Below are 25,020 nucleotides of genomic sequence, written 5' to 3' on the forward strand. Positions count from 1 at the left end.
ACAAAGTACAATGGAAAGCAATTGGTGTAGCCCAAAAATCATAAAAAGAGCTTACACGTTAGATTTTAGCACTTTATTGAGCTTTTTAGCTCATTGGGATAGTTTTTTTTTTATTATATTATTTATTTTTATGTTATAACTTTTTATGCTTAGATTTTAAAATTTACTTTTTATTTTTTTGAAAAACATTGTGAAATGATGAAACTCATAGGCAGCCTATGCACTGTATATGTCCAGATAAGGTATAAGAGACATTTATAACCCTCATGAGACATTTATAACTTTTTGCAACCTTATTAATACCCAGAAACGGTTTTTACTTTTAATTTTACTTTCCTATTGACTCCAAAATAATTTGTTCAATTTTGGACAAATTTTGCAATTTTTACCAATAGCTTGGAGAAAAATAAAGCTTTGAATTCCAGCAATACATGGGGTTTATATGGTATTTTTGTAGCCTAACCACTCATCTCTGCACCTGCATGGATGCAAATCTGAGTTCTGAGAGCCGAAATATTTCCACGTTGGCTCATCAGATATATAAAGATTGCAAATCCAATGTATTCTCTGTATTCTGGCTTCCTTTATTATTCATTGCAGGATCTTGAAATCAAATTGCTAATGGGTAACAAGGTGGCTCAGTGGTTAGCACTCTGGCCTTTGCAGCTCCTGGTCCCAGGTTCAAATCTTGGCCAGGACATTATCTGCATGGAGTTCGTGTGGGTTCCACCCAAAAGTGACCCTATGACTATGGTAGGGACATTAGATTGTGAGCTCCTCTAAGGGACAGCTAGTGACATGACTATGGACTTTGTACAGCACTGGATAATATGTTGGCGCTATATAAATTCTTTGCAATAATAAAGATTCCCCCAAAATCATAAAGCAACACATAATAATAATTAACCGTTATGAGCTTTTATTTAAAAAGCATTTTTGTACAGCCATTTCTGCAAAAACAAACGTTGGATTTTTGTATTCTACAAAAGTATCTGAATAATAATCTTCTTTTTTTGTCTTTTTTTTCTTTTTTCCTTATTCTCTTTACAATATGAAACAATACAAAAATACTGACAATTTATTTCATTTTTTATACAATTGCCTCTAGTTGTAGTTTATTAATAGTGAAATTACTACCACAGATCTAAAAATATTTTAGTTGACTATACAAAAATTAAAAATTTGTTGCTTTGCCATTTAAAAAGCAGCAAACCAAAAAATAAAAGGACACAGGTCAAGACACAGTTAATGATCATAGTGGATATATCTAAACATTGTTTTTTGTGTTTTTGAAAATAATATTTTACATAGTTAATTTTTAATGTTTTATACATTATTTATATAATATATCATATAAAAAAATCATAGCTTGCTATAGTTGAAATGATAGGACGGATGCTTGTGTAAGATGGATGTGCAAATGAGAGATTCAGATTTTTTAAAGAAATGATCGTCCCTTTCGCTTTAACCCTTTCACGGGTTTGAATGCCGCAGATTTTTTTTCTCTTGCTGTCGATGGATTGAACGCTTGGAACTTTATGTGATAAAGTGCTGTAACCCACAGCACTCCGTTGTGTTCGCTGGTGGCTGTGAGTCTTTCTTTATATACGGTGGCTCTTAAAGACGCCTTGCTTGCCGGGTCCAAGAGTTTTTGTCAACTTCTAAGTACGTGAAATGCAATGGCTTTAAGGATTTTGTTCCTTGGAAACTGGACAGATTAAGATGTTTTTGTTTTGTGGAGTCAGGACCGTCCCGCGGTACCTGATGAAACTGCGAACGCACGTTGGGTATCGACCCCAAAGTTACTAGTGCTTAAAAAGTCTCAAGCAAGACAGAGAACTCTTAACAGTCTTCCAAAAGGAATCTTCTCCATGCACAAAAGAGCTTTGAATAAGTTTGGGGCAATTTCAGCACTTGGTGGCCCGACACAGATGAAAGGACGCCGCTTCAGCGATCCTTAGTGGGAATGCCTGATTCAGGTAAAAAAATTACTAGTGAATTACACAAATTTTTTTCTTTTACAGATCTTTGCACGCAGAGATCCCTCTGGCGTTGTCACCTTTTTCTTGAACCACACAGATACAACAAACACCGTGACTTTCGGGAGTTGCGCCCGACCGTCAGTGCTATTTCTTTCTAAAAAAATAAAAAATGTAGTGCTATCGTTATTTGTGAGCTTCTCTATGAGCCAAGTAGATCTAGTTGACTCCCTTTTCAAAAAGTTTAGTGTTCATAAAGTTATGAACAGGATAATTGTTCATTAAAACATGAACAGATAACGATCGTTTGTACATCCGGAATTCCAACTCCATATTCCGCCATTGCCTGGCTTTCTGTTAGTCGGTAATCACCCACGTTATGCAACGTTGCAATCGAAAGGCCTCAGAGCAGACATTTATGTTTTTTTATGTTGTTTTTTGTTTCTTTTGTTTTCGGGTTGGGTATTACAGTCTTTTCTCTACATTCTACTGTCTGATGAGATTTGAAAGCAGCAGGTAGTTGAATTCACCGTCAGAAGTTACGATTGTGAGCTCTTGTGGTTCTTATACAATATTTCGGTCGATAATGTCCACAGGTGACAACGTTTCCTTCTTTACAGGGGGCGGTGGGCAGTTTTTCTTGGATGGCTTGAAAAGGTCGGAGACCAAAAAGACCTGGAAGATAAAAAAATGCAATTCGGTTAGACAAATCCAGCTTTTTGGAAGGAAAACACATTTTTTTCCTTTTCTACAAATTCCAAATAAGGTGCAGAAAACTGAAAACTGGCAAATTTGACTGAAATGGTATCGTGTAACATTCAAAAATATATGTGAAGAATCCTAGACAGCCTCAAAGAAGGTGAAAGGCGCTTTCACCCAACGCTGAAACTCTAGAATTGGGTGGAATTTAATGTGTTGTAATTGGAGACGAGCTGCTCACTGTTCCAGCATAGAGATGTACTGAATGCCGGTCCCACATCAGCCCCTCCGCTGCTAAAAAATTCCTCCTTGTCCCACTTCCAGCACAATGTGGCTGTCATAATCCCAACCAAAGAATTTGTCTTTGGAAAGAAAACAATCCCAAAATAATCTAAACCAGGTCCTCCTCCTAAAGAAGGTGTAAAGTCCTTGTAGGGGGTTCACATTGAAAACTTTTTAATAAATAAATTTTTGAACTTTTAAATTATGATGGGAGTCCCCATGGCTGACCGGAAATTTTTGGCTTGAAAAGAAGCAGGAGAAAATATTTCCAAAATGAAGGATACAATCTGGAAAAGATGAATGAAGGATCCCCCTTGTTTAGTGGTGTGGAGACAACTATAAATTATGAAAATAAAATAAAAATCTAATGTCCCTACCATAGTCATATGTCATTATCACAGTCTAAGGTCAATATGGGGGGAAGCCAATAAACCTAACTGCATGTTTTTTGAATGTGGGAGGAAACCCACACAGACATGGGGAGAAACTACAAACTCCATGCAGATCGTGTCCTGGCCGAGATTCCAGACTGGGACCCAGCGCCGCAAAGGCCATAGTGCTCACTATTTATGAAAAACATTGTGAAATCTCTCGATGTCAATAGGCAATGGCCACCAGTAATTGAGACATAAACAGCTATGAAGCTCAGTAAAACAAAAAGAAAAAAAGGAAAATGTTCCAAAAACAACCTTCATGTTTATTGAGGTCAAATAGTCATACAAACAGAGCAAGCGTCCTCTACTATCATTTTGGGGCATAAAGGACCCCTTTGGAAACCAAAAAAGCATTTCCCCAAAGTGTATGCACTTGTTTTGGTATTTGGCATTTTTTAACTCATTTTTGGAATGCTGTTTTTTTTTTCTTTTGCTTTTTATTAAAGTATCACCATTGAGCACCTTTTCTAAACCATCTAAGTATGGAATGTGTAGAATGGATTTTAGATATATATATATGAAGAAATATAGACCTATCAGAGGTGGATCCTAACCCTTTAACACTATCCCAAAAATTGTGACCATATATACCTAAAAACTAAACGAAAAAAAAACAAAAATCTAAATTGTGTTCTAAACGGTTAAAGACTCTCGCATAAAGGTCTATATAGTCAACGATGGATCAAAAAATCCCATTTTTAGTAGAACTAGGCTTTCCCTCTTGCTGAGATTTGTAGTCCCAAACCCCTTGCCCGCTCAGCAGTTCCAGAATAACGCCAAAGCTTTTACAATATTATATCGCTAGCCCCGCTGACACAAAAGGTTCACAGCAATGGAAGGAAGAGATATTTGGCCACGATTTCCTGAATACCCAATAAAGGGATCCGTCAGCAGGATGTGAAATAGACGACTTTTACATATCGGGGCAGAGATATGGCCGAAGCGGAATAGGAGTGTGAGCCGTCAACTTTCCAGCCACCTCCACCTAATTTCCTGCCACTCCACAATGTCAGCTGGGGACAACGCACAACAGGGGGGCGCACATCCCTCCGGGGTCATCTAGAACGCTTACTTTACGACTTTTTGTTGGCGTTTTATGAGACTTTGTGTTTTCGTAGGCTTTATTTATGGCTGGATTTACTTTCTCATTATATTCTTGTAAATATTATGAAAAACATATGGCTGCGTGAATAACCAAAAAAACAAAACTGAAAAAAAGTGCTAATAGCAGCAAATTCGTTCGGTTTTATCATATTCCAAGAAGTAAAAGATGGATTCCTATTGGTTGGGTAATGTTTTGCTCTATGCAATGCTTTACGCAATAAGACTGAATTAATTTTATTATGGCCTGCAATATAAGCTCTAATATCCAGTTTTATCCTTGGTTTTATCCTTAATAGTTTTATCCTTAGTTTTATCTTTGCAGGGTTGGAGCAGAGCTGCGGACACTTTATCATTTTTCCCTTTGGGTTGGATGAAGAATTCTCATTGATGGGCCAACTAGAGAGCAGCTACTGATCCAGTGCCTGCTGGGACTTGTAGTTCCAATGCAGCTAATGGTTTTGAAAGAGCTTAGCAAATTGGTGATATTAATTATTTTCTTCTATTTTAACCACTTTTCCTATTTAAACTTTAATAAACCAGGTAAATATGTTCCAGGCAAAGGTATGCAAAGCCTTCAATCACTGAGCAGCATTGAGACCCTTGTTCTCTGTATGAAAGCAGTGGTCTCTATACAGAGGTCCTAAACACCCCATTCTGAGTCAGATCTAGAGCTCTCCAATCAGCAATAAGCATTCTATGTCCATAGACCTTTACAAGGGATGCAAACGTTTTGGCGCCCCTGCTCCACTTCCTTGCAAGAATTTCCTACAGTCCCAGCTGGACAGCCCGGTCCATTCACTAAGAACAGGGCCTGGGTAAGCCAACCCCAACCGGCATAAACCCAAATCTAACTCCGCATATTGTCATCGCTCTTTGCATTGTTGCCTTAAATAATTCTGTAGTATTTATATCAATGCAAAGTCATTTCCTGCTTAGTAATTGTGGTTAAGATGACGTCCATATCCTGTAGTATAAAAGGTGATTTCATGGCGGTGCAAACCGCCGGCGGCCTCATCCAAGATGACGCAGCGCCAGGAAAGGCAGAGGTCCCTCCGATGTCGGGGAAGAATGACATCATTCCCGCATTGTATTTTGTTCTTGTGCGTGACCCCTCTGCTCCGCTCATATCTGTGGCATGACACCATTGGGCTCGTTACACACGCCCGCCCTGCGCAGCGACCGCAGCAGCTCACCCCCAACAATAACTTGTCAGTACTCCGACATACAAAGGTCACACTCAATTTACTGCCTGCTCTTTGTGCAGCTGTCTGTGCGGAGATGCATCGTGAAAATATGTCATGTTAAAGGCACAACAATTTCCCAACTTCCCAACCATCTCCCTGTATTTCTGGTACAGCTAAAGGTTCCTGTATTACAAAATCCAGTTACTGTGTGATACCAAAAGCTTCTTTTTGGAGCCGAATCGTCCTTCATTTGTGTCTCACATGTTCCCCTCCCAGACACTGCAGAACACAGTGGGAGGGGTTCAGTGTTGTCAATCCAGAAAGAAGTGGGTGGGGATGGGTGTGGCCAAGCTACAGGCGGTAATAATACACGCCCCCTGCAATAGATTCTAATCCCAGTATAGAGCAAGCAAGCACAGCTTATATCAGAGTGACAACTCTCTGAATTCAGGAGCAGTGCAGCATTGTTGTCACCATCACAGAAACCTGCATTTGGTAGACTTTACTGGCAGGACAAAAGAAAACTATAATTGCAGATGCATGCATGATTTTGACTTGCAGTATTGTGGGAGTCCAAAGTTCCACCCTAAAGGGACCCCTGACCTTGTCTTTAGCACACCCGACACCAGAAGCTGCCTGGGGCGGATTTTTTAGGGCAGCAGCACCTTTGTTATATAAACTCCCAGCAAGGCCATTGCGTGGTTTGGAAGCTGAACACAATAGGAGTTTGGTGCTTTGACAGTCCAGCTGTTTCCTATATTAATGAGCAGAGGCTGCCTGGAAAAACACTTTTATCCCCTCCGTGTCCTGGAGCACAAATACGGCTTATGCAAAAACAGGGAACGCTACGAACCCTCAACGCGGGACGTCTGTATTGCAAAGCTTTATTGCAAAACACAAACTCATGCGAGAGGAACTCTAATGACCCAAATGTACTGGGTGACAACGGATCTCACAGTTTGGGCTCTGTTGTCACAAATGTACAATACAGCTATCCTGGGAATGGACAGTGAAGGAAGAAGCAGTCAGCTATTGGGCTCATTACTCAGTCACTCTGCTATCTCCTTTAATCATCTTGCTCCATGCACTCAAGCACAGATAAATGGATTTTTGTGCCATTTCCCCTCCTAGCAATATATTTCTGGTTAGTGCAGATGGAAGGAGTTGACCCGATTCATTTGGGTAACTAACAAAAATATTGAATATTTATATTTGCATTTGTTTGGTTTTATTGCTACTAGACTACATGAATATGCGATGTCCTTTGTCATTTTATGATGTCTTGCAATTAGTAAGAGTCTCTAAAAAAAACCCTGAGGAAGGTGAAACGCGTCGCGAAAAGATTCAGGAGAGGAGAGTTATAGAGGAAGGAGCAGAGTCCTCCAGCAGAGTATTTCAGGAGAGGAGAGTTATAGAGGAAGGAGCAGAGTCCTCCAGCAGAGTCATACAGAGGAGCAGAGTATGTGATATCTCACTGTCATTCACCTCTGCCTCAAACAAAGCCCTCCACCAATTTGTTGAATCCCCATTGCACTATAACAAGTCCCCTTTCATGAGTCGTGCTGACCAGTGAAATTCCTGATGAAATCCAGCTCCGGCCTCTCCTGGCAGCACAATCTGACTTTATAAGACGAGGCATTATTAGAAAGAGCTGGTTATGTCTCAGATCTCCGGGTCACAGCTCGCTGATTCCCTCATTAGATATAGCCCGGGCCGAATTCTTTCACCCTCTCCCATTTATGGGAATTTTTTTTACTCCGGCTGTTTAATTTCCTGTTGCAGTACTTACTATGCAATACGCCACCAGCGCCCCCTGCACGAATCCGGCCAACACATCCGAGGGATGGTGCTTGTGATCAGAGACCCTGGACAACCCCGTGTAGAACGCCATCATCAGCAGCGTGAATTGGAGGAGTGGGCGCAGGAGGCGAGCTCCTCTCCACGTAAACCGAGACTGCAGGTAGAACTGAAAAATAAAAAAAAGATTTTCCTTTTATATATAATGCATTCACAATAAAGCAACTTTAAAAAAAACCTTGCAAACGGTTGCAATGCGGTCACCACTTTCTTACACCCATAATTGCGCCCATAGTTGTGCATGGTGCATCTCATGGGTGAGGCAGTTAGCGATCATTTATATCTGCTGTAAAATATTGAAATTCTGGTTCATTAAAAACCAACTCAGCAGCTGGGGTAAAGGTGCCTGGGTCCGGGGAACAGCCGTTCCCACCACCCATCTGTGCAAACCCTAACACAAGAATGCAAATACCGAAAAGTTTGTGCTTGAAAAGTTTCTGCATAACATTTTTTCCACTAGGGGCGCCATTTAGCAGATCCCAATTGGATACAAAGTAGCAAAATAAATCCTATTCTATTATTTTCTATCTGCTCATTAGTAAACACATAAAATGAATCCACGCCAAGGATGTACACTTTCCATGAAGTCTTACATTCTGTTTTTTGCCAGTTCGTTATTTCTCCATAGAGGCGTTAAGTCTTCCCTTACAAGCTGACGCCTACACAGGCGATAGAGCCCCTAATTTAGCTAAAATTACATTTACTGGGTCGGACTCTGTTTTGATGGCCAGGCGGAAGTCAGGGGAGCCGTCACTGAATATTATAGCGTCTTGCAAAATTTGCAGGCGACAAAAACTACCGTGAACTCTGCAGTCTTTGTAGAGGGCTGTGATACAGCATTCAGATTCACCCCATTTATATCACAATGACTAAAGAGGACCAGTCACCTGGAGCGTAAAGCCTGGCATATATCATGATGAGTGTGACAAAGGTCAGCTTCACCCAAGAACAAAAATGTTACAATTCTTAGATGTGGTGGCTGCATTGGTTTTCTTTTACAAATGGACAGTAACACATTTCTTACATTAGGGTGACAATGCAATGCAATATTAATACTAAACCATGTCAGCAATTTATAAACCAGTTACAAGACTTTATTGGGATTGTTCATATTAGTGCCAGGCCCAAATGCCCATCCGGCACCCATGTGTCCCAGATATCATCCAACTGGTTTTCAGCTTACTGTACTTACAATTTTAATTAAATTCAATGCTTTAAGACCTATTTTAGATAAAGCCATTGTGCAAAGTTAAAGCAATGCCAAGAACTTGTGATTTAACAGCCCTGTGGGTGGCTTCCAGGAGCGGCTTTGTCATAGAAGGAGCCCAGGACGAGCATTCCCAATTGTTGTTGTTTGACCCACCGGGCCTTTCTTAATCATTGTAGCCGCCATATATTCAAAAACTAATTATAGGGTTTGAGCAGACAATGAAAAGCCAAAGAGAAAAAAGTAATGTCCATTGTTTGCTCGCCGTTGTTCCGGCCTACATTGCGACCTCACCCTTCTCCATAGGTTTCTGTGGGAATGCTCAGGAACAAAAGGGAAAAGAAAACACAGGAAAGTAAGATAGTTCGATCCCTGGAATCTCAGCAGCCAATGGAAGAGCAGGACTGGCAATGGAGGACAGGCGGCTGTCAGACCTCGCTGACACATCACACCCTTCCTATAGGAAGGAAGCCTGGCCCTTGCCGTGAGGCCCTGAGGTCACATGTATATTTTTAAGTTGAATCCTGTGCACCCGGAAACACATGTACAATGTGCAGGAGCCATTCTGATGAGAAATATTACTTTCTGACACTCGTAAAAGGGCCAAAGTATTGTATGGGCCCCCTCAGGTAGCGTAATGTGCCAAAAATAACCAAACATTAGGAATGGCTCAATTGTTGCTCTAAAGACTTTTCCAATTTGTAAGTGGATTCTATGTACAGCTTATCGTTGTAGGAAATGTCTACTTAGGAATTCAGCTGAGCAGCGTTTGTTAGAAATAATCTTACTTTTTTTAGTTTATTAAAGCTTAAAAAAAACTGAACACACCAAAAAGGTGTCAAGGGGCAAAATGGGACAGAAGGTAAAAGCTGTAGGGTTTAATATGAGAATTCAGAAAAGGTAACTCGTACATTTGTTACGCAAAGGTCCCCATTTTTTGGGAGAAGTTGGGTTCCTCTCGGTACTAGAAGAGTTTTTTTAGTTTTATGGAGCAGAGAAGAGTCCGGAATGACCACTGCAACCTCCAAAGAACCTCAATATAGAACCCCCACCTAGACCACTAGAGAACCGAAACTTTTTCACCAAGAACATAGAAGACCTTTACATGACCAATGTTCGACTTACCTATCCCAGCAGTTAGGAAAGGAGGGGTGGATCCTCTAGGTACCCCAAGGTTCCTCTAGATCTTGCTAGGGGTTCCTTCAGCAATTTTGATCTGGTTTAAGTGACACCAAAGATTTTTTTTGCTATCTGTACGGGTGACATTCTTCCCAATGGCCAGAAATGGAAGTGGATGTCTTCTTATTGACCACCATACTAATGTACTGAAATCTGTGGTTATAATAGGGGACTTCCGAAGACCCAAAAGTTATTTCAGGGGTTCCCCTGACAAAGGCTTCTCTAGGGAATGGTATCAAACCCATTTGGGGTGCAGGGACCCTTCTTCAGGATAGATAGCGTCCTAATTCAGATTGCTTGGGCCTCCCAATGGGGAGACTTTTTCCTTAACTTCCTTCCATTGAGGTCAGAGCAAATCAGGACAAATAATCCTATTGGGAGATTTCCTCTTCTACTTTTGTATCGTTTTTGTATCGAAAACTTGGAGTTTTCCCTAATTTTCACCTATGGCAGCCAGGTCAATTAGAATGAAAAACAAAAAGATTTTGGGTATAAACCCTGAAAGTGTGAAAGGTCCTGGGACAAGCTCTGAATATTTCCAAGTACAATGTCTACTTTTTCTTAATTTAATTTCATATATTGTATTGTAAGCTCTTCAGGGCAGGGTCCTCTCCTTCCTCTTTGTCATTATCTGTATCTCTATGACATTTGCAACCCCTATTTATTGTACAGCGCTGCACTATATAAATCCTGTTTATTATTAATAGTAATAAATATATATATATATATATATATATATATATATGAGGGTGTATATATAGAATATTTACTTCAAAGGTTCCCATTCATCATGGTCTAGGTAGCAGTAATTATTTTATCATCTTGTCCAGACATTTTGCTTCTCATCCATGAGATATACTGTATAATAAATGGGCCTCAGAAAGTAAAATTACCATTAGAGAAACTTTATTATTTGTTTGTTCAGGAACCGCCAGCTCCATTTATTAGGTGATCTATATCCTGTATGTGTTTACACGATTTCGCCTTCGCAAATTTTTTTTTACTGCAAAATCGGCATCTTTGCCTTCCTACTATTATATCCGATGTCGCTTGTGTTCTGTTGACGTCAAGTGATGAAACCTTTCACATCCCGCTGTCGCCCGTTCACCCCGGGGAGTGCTGCATCCTCTGTGTCACACTATCTTAATGAATGGCGTTCTAGGCATAAATGACGATCTTGGGTATAGTGAATCGTGTCTCACACCAAAAGCTGGAAATGTGACATTGAAAGGAAAAAAAAGGCTTAATAAGGAGATTTTGTAGATACGCGGTAAAATTATTTACAGCCAGGCTACAATGTTTTCTTATGCAACCTAAACACAAAGAAAACAATGGCTTGGCCACAATGTTGCTACATAGGATAAATATTTAAAATGCTTTGCAGATGTTTACAACAAGCTACATAATGAGTACTAACAATATTTCTGCTGACCAAAACAGGAAAGACAAATGAAACATTTGTTAGCTCTCTTACAATGGCTTGGTAATGCAACGCGAGGAAAGTGTCTTGGTGCAATGGAGTGCCATTTATTGTAGCTAGCATGCAAGAAAACAAAATTGGCCACATTTGTTAAAGGTCTCCAAGGCAGGAGTGGATACGCTTTTATCAGTGAAGCTGGGTGATCCAGCAAACCTTGAAGTCCAGAATTCAAAACAGCTGCTAGCAAAGAGCAAATGATTTTGGAAGAAATCCATTCCAGGTCTGCTGGATCACCCAGCTTCACTGATAAAAGTGTATCCTCTCCAGCCTTGTTCTTGTGCATGTGCTCTATAAAATGTGTAATGTGCTATGTTGGTGTGCCGTGCTGATTGTGGCATTCATTCAAATCAATGAGCTGTCAGCTGCAGTGCACTACAATGCAAATAGCAATGCATGTGCACAGTTGAAAACTTAATCACTCACTACAATAAAAAAGGAAATGAACAAAAAAGTGCACAAGGAGGATCACCTGCTTCTCTCTCCTGAAGGCAAGATGGCTTCAAATCCTGAACATTCACTATCACATCAATTGATTTGGCGTGGGCTTTAAAAGCATCCAAATGCACAAAAATGAGCCCTGAATAGTCAGAAGAATTCCTTTTAGCCCCTCCACTAGGAAATGCTTTTAACTGAAACTGCTATTGTTATAAAGTAAGTTTCAGGTTTCAGAACAAATGCAGATGAGCAGGAAGAGTGATTGTTTTATTGTTAAGCTTTGCACTAATGTCACCCTTATCACCCCGCAAGGTCTCCATGACCTCTTGGCACACCTACCTATCCAATTCAAATGCGTTGTGATATTGTGTGATTGCCAGCACAGACAGTTCATCAACACAGCACACACTGAGACCTCTGTCAGTATGCTGACCCTATCAACTGCAGCAGGAAAAACAATGCCACCAAGATAGCTATCATTGGAATGTTGTGATAGAAGGTTATCTGATCTGCTTGGAGACTCCCAGCACCCATTCATCCAATTCTTTATCCAAGATGGAGATAAAGGGAATGGCCAGACTCTGATTTCAGGGAGCTGATCAATAACCGGTCATATCCAATGTACAGCAAATTGAAATATCTACCAAAGCAATCACTGGAATCTGAAATAAAGCTCTATATAGATAGAAATAACTTGGGTTATATTCTGGGATCTGTCCTACCGGATTGCTGAACAACCAACAGGGACAAATGCTGTGCTTTCCCAATAGGGACCGACAACTGGGGCATCCCATTGGCTCAATATCTTTAATATTGACCCCCACTTTAATGGGATACATTATAACCAACCCAATGTAATGTATCTAGATTCATAATGTTAGAGTACTAAAACCTTATATGTGTGTATGTTAATATAATAAAATGTATTGAATATAAATAAAAGATTTTAATTAAACAGCCACTTTTCTTCTCACCCTCTCTTTATCTATTAATATCTATAAACTGTTCCTAGTTCTGCACCAACTTTACATAATTAAAAAAAAAGAAGGATGCATACCTTTCAAACTCATGCAATGCAAGTCGACTTATAACCACAGATATTATAAAACCGACTCGGTCCCCTGCTCCGTCTACACTGCGCCCCTCGCACCTACTCCAGGATAATCTCCCCGGTTTTACATTCGCACCCAAACCAGGCCCTAATATTAGATACAGGAGCACAAGTCCCGCCATTCTGCAGCCTTAAAAATGCAAAGCAATAGATTTCCTAATATCTGCGAAAGTTGAATATAGCGACTTGGAGCCTTTGAAATCCGGGTCAGGATTCAAGTATCATGGTCGCCACACCTCATGAGGGAGACGGGCTAGGGATGGGGGAAATGAAACACCTGAAAAGTGGCAGCAAAATAATTCCACCCAGCTGCTGATGTAGGACAGTACGGGTGGGGGGAATAAACGGCAGCCATTGCACTGTTAACCCCTATGGTCCGGTTGGAGCTGCAGCTTCTTAACATCTGAAAGATAATCTGTCTCTTAATAGAGGGAGAGGGACAGGTTCTCTTGGAAGCTCCCATCCCAATGGATGCAATCAATCCAGCAGCTGGACTAATCTAGAGGACAAGGAGTGATTTGCTTGAATTTAATTAACCCCTATTTTAGAAACCATTCTGTTCCAATAGGTCTAATTGGTGCCCTTAAAAATGACCTTTTCTGCAGCATAAGGTGAAGTATGAGACTTATTTTTCCAAGACTGTAATTATTTCTTTAAGGGTCCCAACCCCCCCTTCTAATACATACCTCAATGTCATTAAACTTGCCCACCCAACCTGAGCAACCCATCCGGGATTAATGTACCCAGGAATTGCAATTGCTGGGCAATAGATAAAAGAATATTTGGGACTTTTTCCTTTAAGTCATTCAACTTTGCTGGCTCATGTGTCCTATCAATAAGGAAGTCCGGGTCATTGCTCTTCTCATATCTAAGAAGAATCATTTGTAAGATACAGCACTTGGAGATCCTTATCACTCTATGAATGTGCAAACACAACGAGCGCCATTTATATACATCAAATAATATGTTAAATAATAAAACAGAATAATATTATTATTAAACAAGATTTATATAGCGCCAACCTATTATGCAGCGCTGTACATTAAAAAGGCAAATGCAAATGACAGATACAGACAGTGACACAGGAGGAGGAGAGGAGCCTGCCCAGAAGAGCTTGCAATCTAAGAGGCAGGGGAATATAATAAATTAATATAACATAATATAATCTAATATATTAGAATGAATGGCTTGTTTTAGGTGTTTATTTTGTGCTACAAGGGGATAGGCAGTGTGTCAGTAACTTCATTTGTGTCTCTTTGTATTTTATGACATCTGTACATATGCTTATCCATATTTGCTGTTTATATACACATGCTGTGCTATCAGTGACTGTGCTCCTCTTATCTCAGGCTAAGTCTACCATTATCCTAACTGCCTAATGATTAACTGACAGTAAATCCAGTTTCTATATTTCTTCAAGTCGCTCCCTTTGGTCTGTTGAAGTTTAATCTTTTTATATTTTGCTCTTTTCCCCATCAACATGCTAATGATATTTAAAAAGAAACATTTCCATTTTTATTGCATTGCTTTTCTCTGCAATGCAGGCAGATTATGGCTGGTGGAAGGGGCCCCTAAAGTGCTGTGCATGGCTTTCTGAAATTATTGCAGCACCCAGCTGTAGTATAAATCCCTAATGGAAGAAGAAAATATTGGGCAGCCTCATGACTTAATAATAACTTGTAATGTGTCATAGCCGCAACATTATAATTTCCTTTGAATACATTGAATGACTTCATTACTATTCGCTTTTATCACGTTCCTGTTTGCTGGGCGGGGTGATGAGATTTCTCGGCGGACGGGTTCGGTGGTGATACCGATTCAAAGAGCACAAAGTGTGAATGTTATCCAAGTTCACACAACGCCTGCCAAGTATGTGAATTGCTTACAAAGACTCAGCAGGTGTTCTGCTAACTTTATAGGAAGAACACAACGGATCTCCGCTATACAAACTTTGTGATAATCTTAGATTGTAAGCTCTTCGGGGCAGGGTCCTCTCCTCCTCCTGTGTCACTATCTGTATTTGTCTGTCATTTGCAACCCCTATTTAATGTACAGCGCTGCATAATATGTTGGTGCTATATACATTCCTGTTTATTAATAATAATATTGTGCCCAAATACCAGAGCACCTATGGGATTCCAATTAGGCACCAATGCAGTGAGCTGCATAAAATACATATATGTCACGTTGTATGTTTATCTATTCCTGACACTTACACATTACATGGAATTATAGTGCAGGTCTATCCGCCCCTGATTCATTCTAAATCAATGTTTCCTAATCAGGGTTCCTCAAGAGGTTGCTGGGGGTTCCTTGAGCAGTTTGCACCTCTCAGGTCAGTATAAGTGACCCCAATGATCGTTTTGGCTATCTGTAAGGGTGACATTCTTCCCAATGGCCAGCAATGTAAGCGGAATTCTTCCTACTGACCACCACACTAATATACTGTGATCTGTGGATATAGGAATTATTCCCTGAAGAGCTGAAAGAAATGTCAATGGTTCCTCCATGTTTAAAGGTCAGGAAAGGCAGACCACCGTAACCATATGTTGCACAAAGTGTCTTGCGAATTCCATGCATTGTGCTAAATTGCACATTTTATTGCACAGGGCTGGAGGGGGGGTCCCTTAAATCTGAGAAGCAGCCGACCCATAGAAAGGCCCCATTTACTACATGTTTGTGTCCCCGTATATTTTTCTTATAACCTAGTAAAACAAAAAGGGTCCTAAAAATAGAACTCGCTTCAATTAAAGTGTCACCGGCTTTTTTTCGGAAAAGGGAAATGGTTTTTGTTTATTCTTTTCTTGTTAAGCTGACCGATACAAAACTCTCATTCACTGCCAGTTGAGCTGTGTTCATAAAGGAGCTTACAAAAACAGCGACACCGAGAGAGCCAAACGACGGCCTTTTAAAGGAGCTTAAAGGGCTAAATGTTTTTTTTAACATCAGGGAAGGGCGCTAACTGCTTGCAGACGCAGCGTAAGAGGGTTCCGCTCTGCTGAGGAAACACGCCTAACAACGTCTGCACACGGTAATGTTTTATGGGGAATCAGTTGCTCGGATTCTCTGTCATTGAGCAAATAAAGTGAGAAAAGCGGAACCATTTTCAGGACAAAAAGATAAAAAAGATTGCAAAAAGAAATAAACGTAAAAAGAAACTTCCGAGAAAATCAGAAAATCCTCAGTGACCTCTACTGCAGTTACTCAATAATGTTTGGTCACAGGCCTGCCCCTAGCTTTTGACTGGACAGGCAAGTGGAAGCAGTTTTCTGATCGGGTAATTTTCTTTTTTCCCATAAGCTTAAATTTTTGATGCCAGCACTTTGCAGAATTTAGAAAATTACCCAAAGAGCAGAATAAATCCGGCTTAAAGGTACGCCAGCATCACCTGCACAGCACTGTAATTGCACCCACGCATTCTCTGTTTCCGCAGCGTTCATGATAATGACCTGCGCAGCATTGCCCAAGCTAAAACCATTATTATTGATTTATTTGATAATTAAAACAAACACTCACCACCAGGTACAGCATGGTGTACATAGAGAAGGAGGCGTGACCGGAGAAGAACGACTTCCTGCAAAAGCAAAAAGATACAAAATGAAACATGACAATTCAAAGCGCCTTTCACAATGTGTGAATAAACAAGTGACTCATCCTTATCAGCTCATAAATCAATCTGCATGCATGGACTTTACACCGCACGTCAATGAAACTCAATGACAGGGGAGCGGGATGGGGAGATAACAGCTGACATGGCTGTCCCATGGAAGGATTCACAGTTACAAAATGTTATTAATTTTCAGATATTCAGGAAATAAAGTATTTTAAATATGGAAAGATAATGGACAGGTTCGGTCTTGTCCTCCAGCTCCGTGTCAGTTCATGAGCTCCAATGGATGAATTCTAAATAGCAAAAATGTCCAAAGGACTGTATTGTCATGTACAACCAATCAGTATAATGCAAATTGTATAAATCGACAACGTTAAAATAACACCTGGTGAACCTGACTTCCTGTTATATGGTGACAACCCTTCATCCTCCATTTGTACACCTGTGTTGTCACCATCATAGGGATTTCTGATGGAGCCACACATTATGGTCCACTCCAAGCATGCTCTGGCTTGGCATAAACCCTGCACATCCACCCTAATACTGTCATATCTAGCACCACCTCCCATACACTTTGGTTCTTTATTATTTGGGATCCAAGAAAAATATTTAGGAATTATGGATTTCCTCTCCTCACCTTGCTTCCATGACTTTGCTCCTTGGACCTCTACATTCGTAATCCTGAATGTATCCCAGGGAGCAGTTGATCTTCGTGAAATCCGGATCGCAGACAGCCAGGAAATGTGGCCTCAGGCGGCCGATGGACACCTTGGCAATGTCCGTGAAGGATTGGCTGATGGCGCAGCCAAAGATAAAGCAGCCGACCTGCTTGTACAAGGCGGACACGTAGGGGTTCTGGATGAAGGAATAAGAGCGCTCCTTCAAGTAGTAGATGCGGAAGAATTCTCCGACAATGATCTGCGAAGACAAAAAGCTTTATTTACAGAGAGGCAGAGTGGGTTACAAGGGGGAAATTTGAAATTTGGTAAATTTTGGAGATTAACGTGTACCTGTTGCATACACAGAGTAGATTAGCCAATGTGTTACCGAACCAGTGCCAGCAACCAATGGGGCAGCCAATACTAGAAAAATCTTCAGACCTTTATGATGGTGCATTTAGGGTACCTGAGCTCCACTCAATGCATCAAAACTTTTTTATAGTATTTCTTTGAAGACTTTTTTTAAAAGTCCAATGTGTGCAGAGAATACAGAACAAATTGTGTTCTCATAGGGAAGATTTACCTTAATTTTCTGGCACAATGATAGTGGTCATAGGGATGGAAGTGATCAGAAATCTCTCCAATGGAATCTAAATAATTTTCATGTTATCCAAAAATATAGTGGAGCTCCCAAGTGAATGAAGGCTGTAGGGTTTTTATTGTTAACTGAGGCTCCATAGGGGAACACTCTAAACCCTTCGCCTGTTACCCTCCTCAAATTTGTCCAGCCAAAGTGGAGTTTTTAGGGATGTAGATATCAATGAAATTAAAGCCAATTAATTATTTAGAAGCTGGTGACATCACAACGCCTGCAGCCTATCAATTCCATTGAAGCCGTGACATCACTGATGATTCACGTCGGGGTTTGTGCAGACCCATGGTATGGCTAAACTATGTGAATGCTCCAGGTACACTTTAAGAAAACATGTGACAAGGAAACACAAAGACACATAACATACATAGCATAAAAGCAAAGAATATACATCACAAAAAGATTAGGAAGGACTACTTCCAGGGGGGAAAAAAAAACTTCCAATGGGGCAAATTTTTTCCTTTACCAGAAAAAATCAAGAGCTGATAAATGGTGTGGAAATATTTCTATAATAAATGTTCATTGAATATTCTGGGCATTTTATTTTTTTACTTTTCGTTTCATTAAAAAAAGATAAAATATTGAGGTTTTTGTTTCCTTTTTGGCACAAAGGGGCTTCTGTAACTCTCCGGAGCTGTTTGAGCCCCAAAGTACCTTTAAAAAAAAAACCCATTTTCTTATCCTATTGACTCCAATATATTTCAGCAAAATGGCAAATTTTTGCAGAAATGTTTTAATTCTTTTTTTCTGTAAAGTAAAACTCTTTGTTTCTGCTCTCACCTTTGATACAAATTATCCTTCTCCATTATCTATGGATCCCACAATGTTTTACAAGCTGAAAGTTTTAGGGAACTTTTGTTCCCATTTGTTGTGGGAATGCCATGAACGTTTTACTCGTGTTTATTTGCACCGGTGCCACAGTGTGTAAGCTGCAGCCACGGAGATCTATAATTGTGGTTTGGAGACTTATGAGAAAATGGCTTTATTCCAGAAAGAAGAAGGAAGTGCCTGGGTTTGTCTTCATGAAATTATACATGACCAAACCAAAAAAACATATATTCATTATGGCTGAGGCACCACACTGCTGTTATTTTTTGGATGAGATACCCCCCCCCCTTTATTTGTTTATCTGTCAGCCGCCATCTTTCCTCTCTATCTGACATGGGCTCCCAGGGTGGTCCCAGGGAAGGACCAGATGTAGAAAGTTGTAAATTGGGGAATTAAGTCCTCACCAATTAACCTCTGAGGTGTGTTTCTATTTTGTAAGGAAAACATGGATTAAATAGGAGCCGCACCTCTTCTGTTAAACCTGACCTCTCACACATGGCACCTCTGTGACTGGGGGGAATTGGGGAAACATTGGAGTGCAACATTCTATCTGTTTTCCCATCACCATCTGAAGAAGACTGATTTCAGTCATTTGCAAAATAAGGTTTAATCAAAATTAAATGGCTTTGCTGATTGGCTAAAAGGGTTTGAAAGGAATTTACAAAATCTGATATTTTACTCTTTAAATTTATACAAAATGAATATTACTCAATTATTACTCAATTACTCATTTATTAAACTAAAAAATCCCATGATTATTTTATTCTTAAATAATTTTGCATATTTATTTTGCATTTGCCGCAATATTATATTTTCATTGTATAGATTCTGTAAGAATTAGGCTTTGGGTAGCTATGGCCCTATTGGAAGTCATTATTGGGTAGCCCCACCCCTGAAGAGGTTCCTAACATTCCGTTTTTTCCAAAATTAAAAAAAAATTGGTAATGGTTGCTGTATATTTCATGATCTTAGTGACCTCAGCAACAATGCATTTTCACTGATGTTGGACATACTGGAAGTCCTGGAGGACTTAGGATGCTCCAGCTTATAGCCCCACCCCTGCTGAGAAAATGGTCCACCCATGAACAAGGTTTTTACAAGAGTGATGCAAAGCAACTAGCACTCCATACACCTGCAGGAATAAAGAAGAACACAAATACATGGGGAAGCCTGGACTATTGGGCTCTAGCTGATGGAGCATGGAAGAGTCTTGGAAGTGCAAAAACCCACAGCAGCCAATGAGTTGAGAGTTATGAGGAAGATAGTTGCTGATTGGTTGGTTTGGGTTACTGTGCTTTAAAGACTTTCCTTTACAATTTGAGCTGTTGAATGGCTGCCCCATTCAGTATTATTAGAGCCTTACTCCAAGTAGTAACGCCAGTTTTAGGGTAAGTACCCTTGTCAGGTGTTCCCTACCCTGGAACTGGCACCGCTCCTGGAAGTTGGGCTGGTGTGAGCCCATAATAAGAAAGGACCATGACCACAGGCTTCCTTTAGCTGTAATGTAAAAGGCTTAGAAGCTTTCCACCACCAAAAGCAAACTTCTCCAGCTTGCAGCTAGCTGACTCTTGAAACTGGTACAAGTCACCCACTGATAATGGACATGGACTAAAGGCAAATGAAATGCTCTCAGCCAATCACAGGAGCAGTGTGAAAGGGGAGCGCTGTTCAGAGATGACTTGGAAACTGTTTTAGGAGACAATTTAGCTGGAAACTGGAGGAACACGATATGATAAAGTAGAAAAAATCTTTTGAGGGCTGACTTAGACAAAAAGCAATATAAACAGTGTATAAACCATAAGCAAGCAAACAGATTTCAATTTAAAGTAGCCAAATCACAATGCTACATGACCTTTGCCCTTTGCTTTCATAAAGAGAACCTGTCAGTGCAAAAATATTTTATTGGACTGTAAACTGTGGTCCAATTATCCTCATCCGTGCCTCAATCATGTAGTCAGTGACCACTAGAATTTTTATGCAACCAGTGATATCTGAGGTCCTGGCCTGCATAGTAGAGACACGCTTTTTACAATGTTGGTTCCATTGGGCCTGATTTATCAAAGCTCTCCGAGACTGGAGAAGATGGGAGAACCTGGGTGATCCAGCAAACCTGGAATGGATCTGGTCCAGGATTGAAAACATTTGCCATCTAATTGTAAATGATTTTAAGAAACCCATTCTAGGTTTGCTGGATCACCCAGGTTCTCCAGCAATAGTCCATCTTCTCCAGTCTTGGAGAGCTTTATTACGTCAGGTCCAACGGAACCGACATTGTAAAAAGGGGCAGTTTTTTTTTTTAACCGGGCAGGTTCTGTTCTGCAGTCGGATTGGTGAGAATTTCCTGTAAAAGGCAAAGAAGACAGAAAAGAAGAATTTGTGCTGATTGGCAGCTTGATTGACACACTTACAGCGAGGACGGAAATTAAAATGCCGACAGCGGACAGCACAGCATCATTTATTGTCTCTCCCGGTTTGATGGGGTACTTGATGCTTTCATCGTCACAGTAAAAGCCCCGGTGATATGGTTGGATTTGATTAGATTCAATTATCAGGAAAGGCAGGGCAGCTAGCGAAAGAGCAAGAGAGACAAAACGAGACATAGTCAATGTGATACATATAACGCGCAACAGAGAGCAACGGCATGCGGCGTCTGGGCCAACGCAACACCAACAGCGGCAATACATGATGCCGAAAGCGGTAAAGAGGAACTCTGATCCCTGAGTTGTTTTATGGCTGAAGAAATTAATTCACAGCTTCACTTCTCTGAAATGTGATCCATAATGGAAGAGAATGTGGGGCAGGGGTCCCCAATGGAAGATCTGCTCCCACTTCCTGTACTGGTGACAATGGCTCAATGTTGGGTTCCCACTTTCAGAGGTGAATGCACCTCTCTCTGGTCTCCTTGCTCCATCTTAGAGCTGAGTTCCTCTTTAAAGCTGGCCATGTTCTACAATCTGATTGGACGATCTCCCGTAGTTTGCAGAGAGATTGTACAATTGCATTGTTTCCACTTTCGGATTGGTTGCATGGGCCCAGACGTGGCTACCGCACCACCGCGCTCATCACTTACAATAACCAGCGCCACCAAAGTCCCAACTGATAGAAGCAGGGGGACAGGTATGGTGCTTTTCTTAATCTCATGTCTTATGCTGCCATCACTGCAGAAAAAGCCCCTCTGATAGGTCGGGATAAAGGAGGTGCAGTTCATCACCACCGCGGGGGCACAAGCTGTCAGGACAAATGGCAAAAAGGTCACAATTACAACAAAGATATTTCGGGATTGGCTGGAGGCCGACAGCCCGAGGTGCCCATTGGCTTCTCATATTCCTCAGAAGTACAACCCTGCGTGTTCTCCTAATCATGGCAAGTGGGCAGAGCTGGGAACCAAACTTTGGGGAACTCGCTGAGCCCGAGGGATATAAGAAGCTGGTTGGTGACCCCAAACATTGCCAACCACATATATAGACTGAAACCCAGAGTCACATCCTGGCCTCTAATACCCTTCGGAGACTCTGGCAGCATTGCAACATGAGATCCCCTTTAGGTGACAGCAAGTGTGTGGATCTGGGAAGCAAGATTTGGAGATTTTGCTGGGACATAGAGAGCTGCCACAGTGCCGGAACCTCTGAAGGACATGAGAAGCCATTAGGTGAGCCCGGAGCCTCCTGCAGATAAGTGCAACAACACGTTTTCCTGCATCAGGCTGCAAAAAACAATGGAGCCCCATTCACACTTACACATTTGCATCCATTTTTAAATAATGCCCAACCATGCCCAAACAGAAAATAATGCACATGACCCTCAGTGCATGTCGCATTATTCGGAGCATCGGTATGAATGCAAGAATCACAAGGAGCATTAGAACAGAAAGTAATATATAAAAGGTGTGAATGTGACCTAAAAGCTGCAGGAAAAACATGAAACAAATACAAAATAATACAAATAAAAACAAAATATTCACACATGAAAACAAAACAACAATAAATTTATAACAAAATCATTATATAACAATCATAAATGGCAATACATTGGTCAATCAGGAAAACAACCAATACCTCGTGGATATTGATCCCTGACCTGGGTACTATCATAGCGGGAAGGGAGAGCATTGATCAGGCAAAGAATGGGAATTTCCAATCAATGTGTGATCAATAAATATTGATTGTTCATTGATCTGGAATGCAATATTTTCTGATTGTTTTGTTATTGATGATGTTTTTTCTAAATCTAAAAGTGATTTTCGCTTGTGTGTGCCCAGAATAAAGGAAACTGGTAGCTCTCAGTAGCAGTTAATTAAGATTGATCAGTAAATATTTAAAACAAATGGTGCATTGTGGAATAAATAAATCACAATCAATCCGTACACATAAAGAACTAATGGAGATAATAATGTGGAATTATTTCAATTGATCGGTGCACATAAAGAATTAATAGGATTCTATAGAATGCTGTACTGATAAATTTCACTCCTCTCTCTCTCTCTCTTCTCTCTCTCTCTCTCCCTCCCTCTCTCTCCCTCTCTCTCTCTCTCTCTCTCTCTCTCTCTCTCTTTCTTCTTCTCTTATTTCACTACCTAAACATCCTGCGTTGTTGCCAACTTGGCCCCTGCATGCATCTCATGGTGCCAGGAATACGCAGAGCTGAGTATTTGTAAATCACAGCAGGCCAAGCTGGTAATGAAATCCTGCAACTCAGACTGATGCAACCCATCCAGATCCAACCAATCGCAGATAAGAACAGCTGGGTCTGCACTGCTCTGGTTACGTGACCCCGCAGGCTCTGGTGATGATTTTGCATCCAGGCTATTGTACAAATGGCTGACATATGGAAGATCTGTCCAACATATGTTGTGGGATAACAGCGCGTCCTAGAGATTTAACCTCTTGTGGCCGGTGAAAGACAAAAAATGTGAATGTTGTTATTTTTTTCCCCACGTGGGTCCATTCATCCAATCCACTCTTACTGCATAATAAAAAGAAAAAAGGGCGTTGAGAGAGCAGGAACAGAAAAGAAGTGAATGTGCTGCAACCTCTGCTGATCTTTGCTAGCTATAGTTCTCAGAACCAGACACTGACAGTCTCATATTTCAGAAGAAGGATTCATATATATTTACAGCCAGTTTTTGGCTACCGTATCTCATGCCTCATGTCAAGACTTATACTTTCTAAGTGTTTTTTTTGAGCTGTCACATGGTAGCAGTTTGGGTTTTGCCGGGTCTATTTTGTGGTCCAAATAGGATGTGTTTAATCCGATGCTGAGAAACCTCAACGACATCATAACCTTAACCAGGAAACTGCACCCATCTGTGCACAAAACTGTGCGCTGTGCCCATTGCTCCAAAAATCAGAAATTAGGAGAGGTGACACATGATCCATGCACCCTATGTCATAGAGATGGGGAGAAGGGGTGACAACACCTCCTATGTATCTGTAAGCGTTGTCACCCTGAGCAACCCTTCTCTTCCAGCACTTCTCAGTCTTTATTCTGAGCATCATGGAGCGACATAACGGCTGCCAAAAAAAACCTCGTCCGTGGTGCCATAAGCTCATTTTGGGCTAATCTTCGCATTAGAGAGCCACACGAGCAAGGGCAGGGCTTGGAAATTTCACTTAAATATTCAGATCCCCGTTTGGGAACCCCGCCAGAGGCAGAAATAAGTTAAAAAAAAAGATTATAGCGGCGCGATACCCCGCTATGTGATACTGGAGCTGGGCCGGCTCTGTCAATATTATGATTTTTACGCGTGTGACACAGGGTGCTATTTTAAGCAGCTCAGCGCTACCGGTCTTGGGGTCGGTGTAAACCTGCCTTTGGGTTTGTAATATACGGGCGGATTATTGAAATTGGCGCCCGGCCAAAGTGGCTGAGCCGAAAAGCGTCTCGTTGTGCCTTTGAAGCCGCTGGGTTTAATGGAGGAATGATTCCTGTGTACACACCGGCACTGATGTGCATTCTGCGCCCGTCTCTGCTCGCTTACCACCCGGCCCGGCCTATTACGCGGCAGGAATGTGATTTGTGGGCCCCATTAATGACTTCAGATATTTATGGTCGACCGCCCGTGTTTGCCCAATTCACGCAAGAAGGCATTATTCCTCTTAAAGTGTGTTTTCTTGTCGATAATTGTCTTGGCATAAAAACGTGCCAAACTATTCATAGAAAAATATAGAAAAGGGCTCCAAAGCTTGAAAAAAATGAGTGAAAATAAAACTGAATTCAACATTATTGGGCTTCTCTCTGCCCTGCTGGAGGACTCTGCTCCTTCCTCTATAACTCTCCTCTCCTGAAATACTCTGCTGGAGGACTCTGCTCCTTCCTCTATA

General features: G+C 41.0%; 1 protein-coding gene across 2 annotated transcripts in view; it reads right to left on the minus strand.

Annotated features, from left to right (window-relative positions):
* Positions 1–896: 896 nt before the first annotated feature.
* PLPP3 (phospholipid phosphatase 3) overlaps positions 897–25,020 on the minus strand; it is a 42,512-nt gene continuing 18,388 nt past the window's right edge. The window contains exons 2-6 of one of the 2 annotated variants that reach the window (XM_072419343.1): positions 21,771–21,928; positions 17,199–17,479; positions 16,468–16,525; positions 7,472–7,648; positions 897–2,654 (exon numbers count right to left, since the gene is read on the minus strand). In XM_072419343.1, coding sequence (XP_072275444.1) covers positions 2,544–2,654; positions 7,472–7,648; positions 16,468–16,525; positions 17,199–17,479; positions 21,771–21,928 — 785 coding nt within the window. In that variant the 3' untranslated portion in view covers positions 897–2,543. Of the gene's footprint in view, positions 2,655–7,471; positions 7,649–16,467; positions 16,526–17,198; positions 17,480–21,108; positions 21,267–21,770; positions 21,929–25,020 lie in introns of both variants that reach the window. The other variant, XM_072419342.1, reaches the window with a different exon arrangement.

This window comes from Pyxicephalus adspersus, chromosome 8 (assembly GCF_032062135.1).
Source record: "Pyxicephalus adspersus chromosome 8, UCB_Pads_2.0, whole genome shotgun sequence".
Taxonomy (NCBI): Eukaryota; Metazoa; Chordata; class Amphibia; order Anura; family Pyxicephalidae; genus Pyxicephalus; species Pyxicephalus adspersus.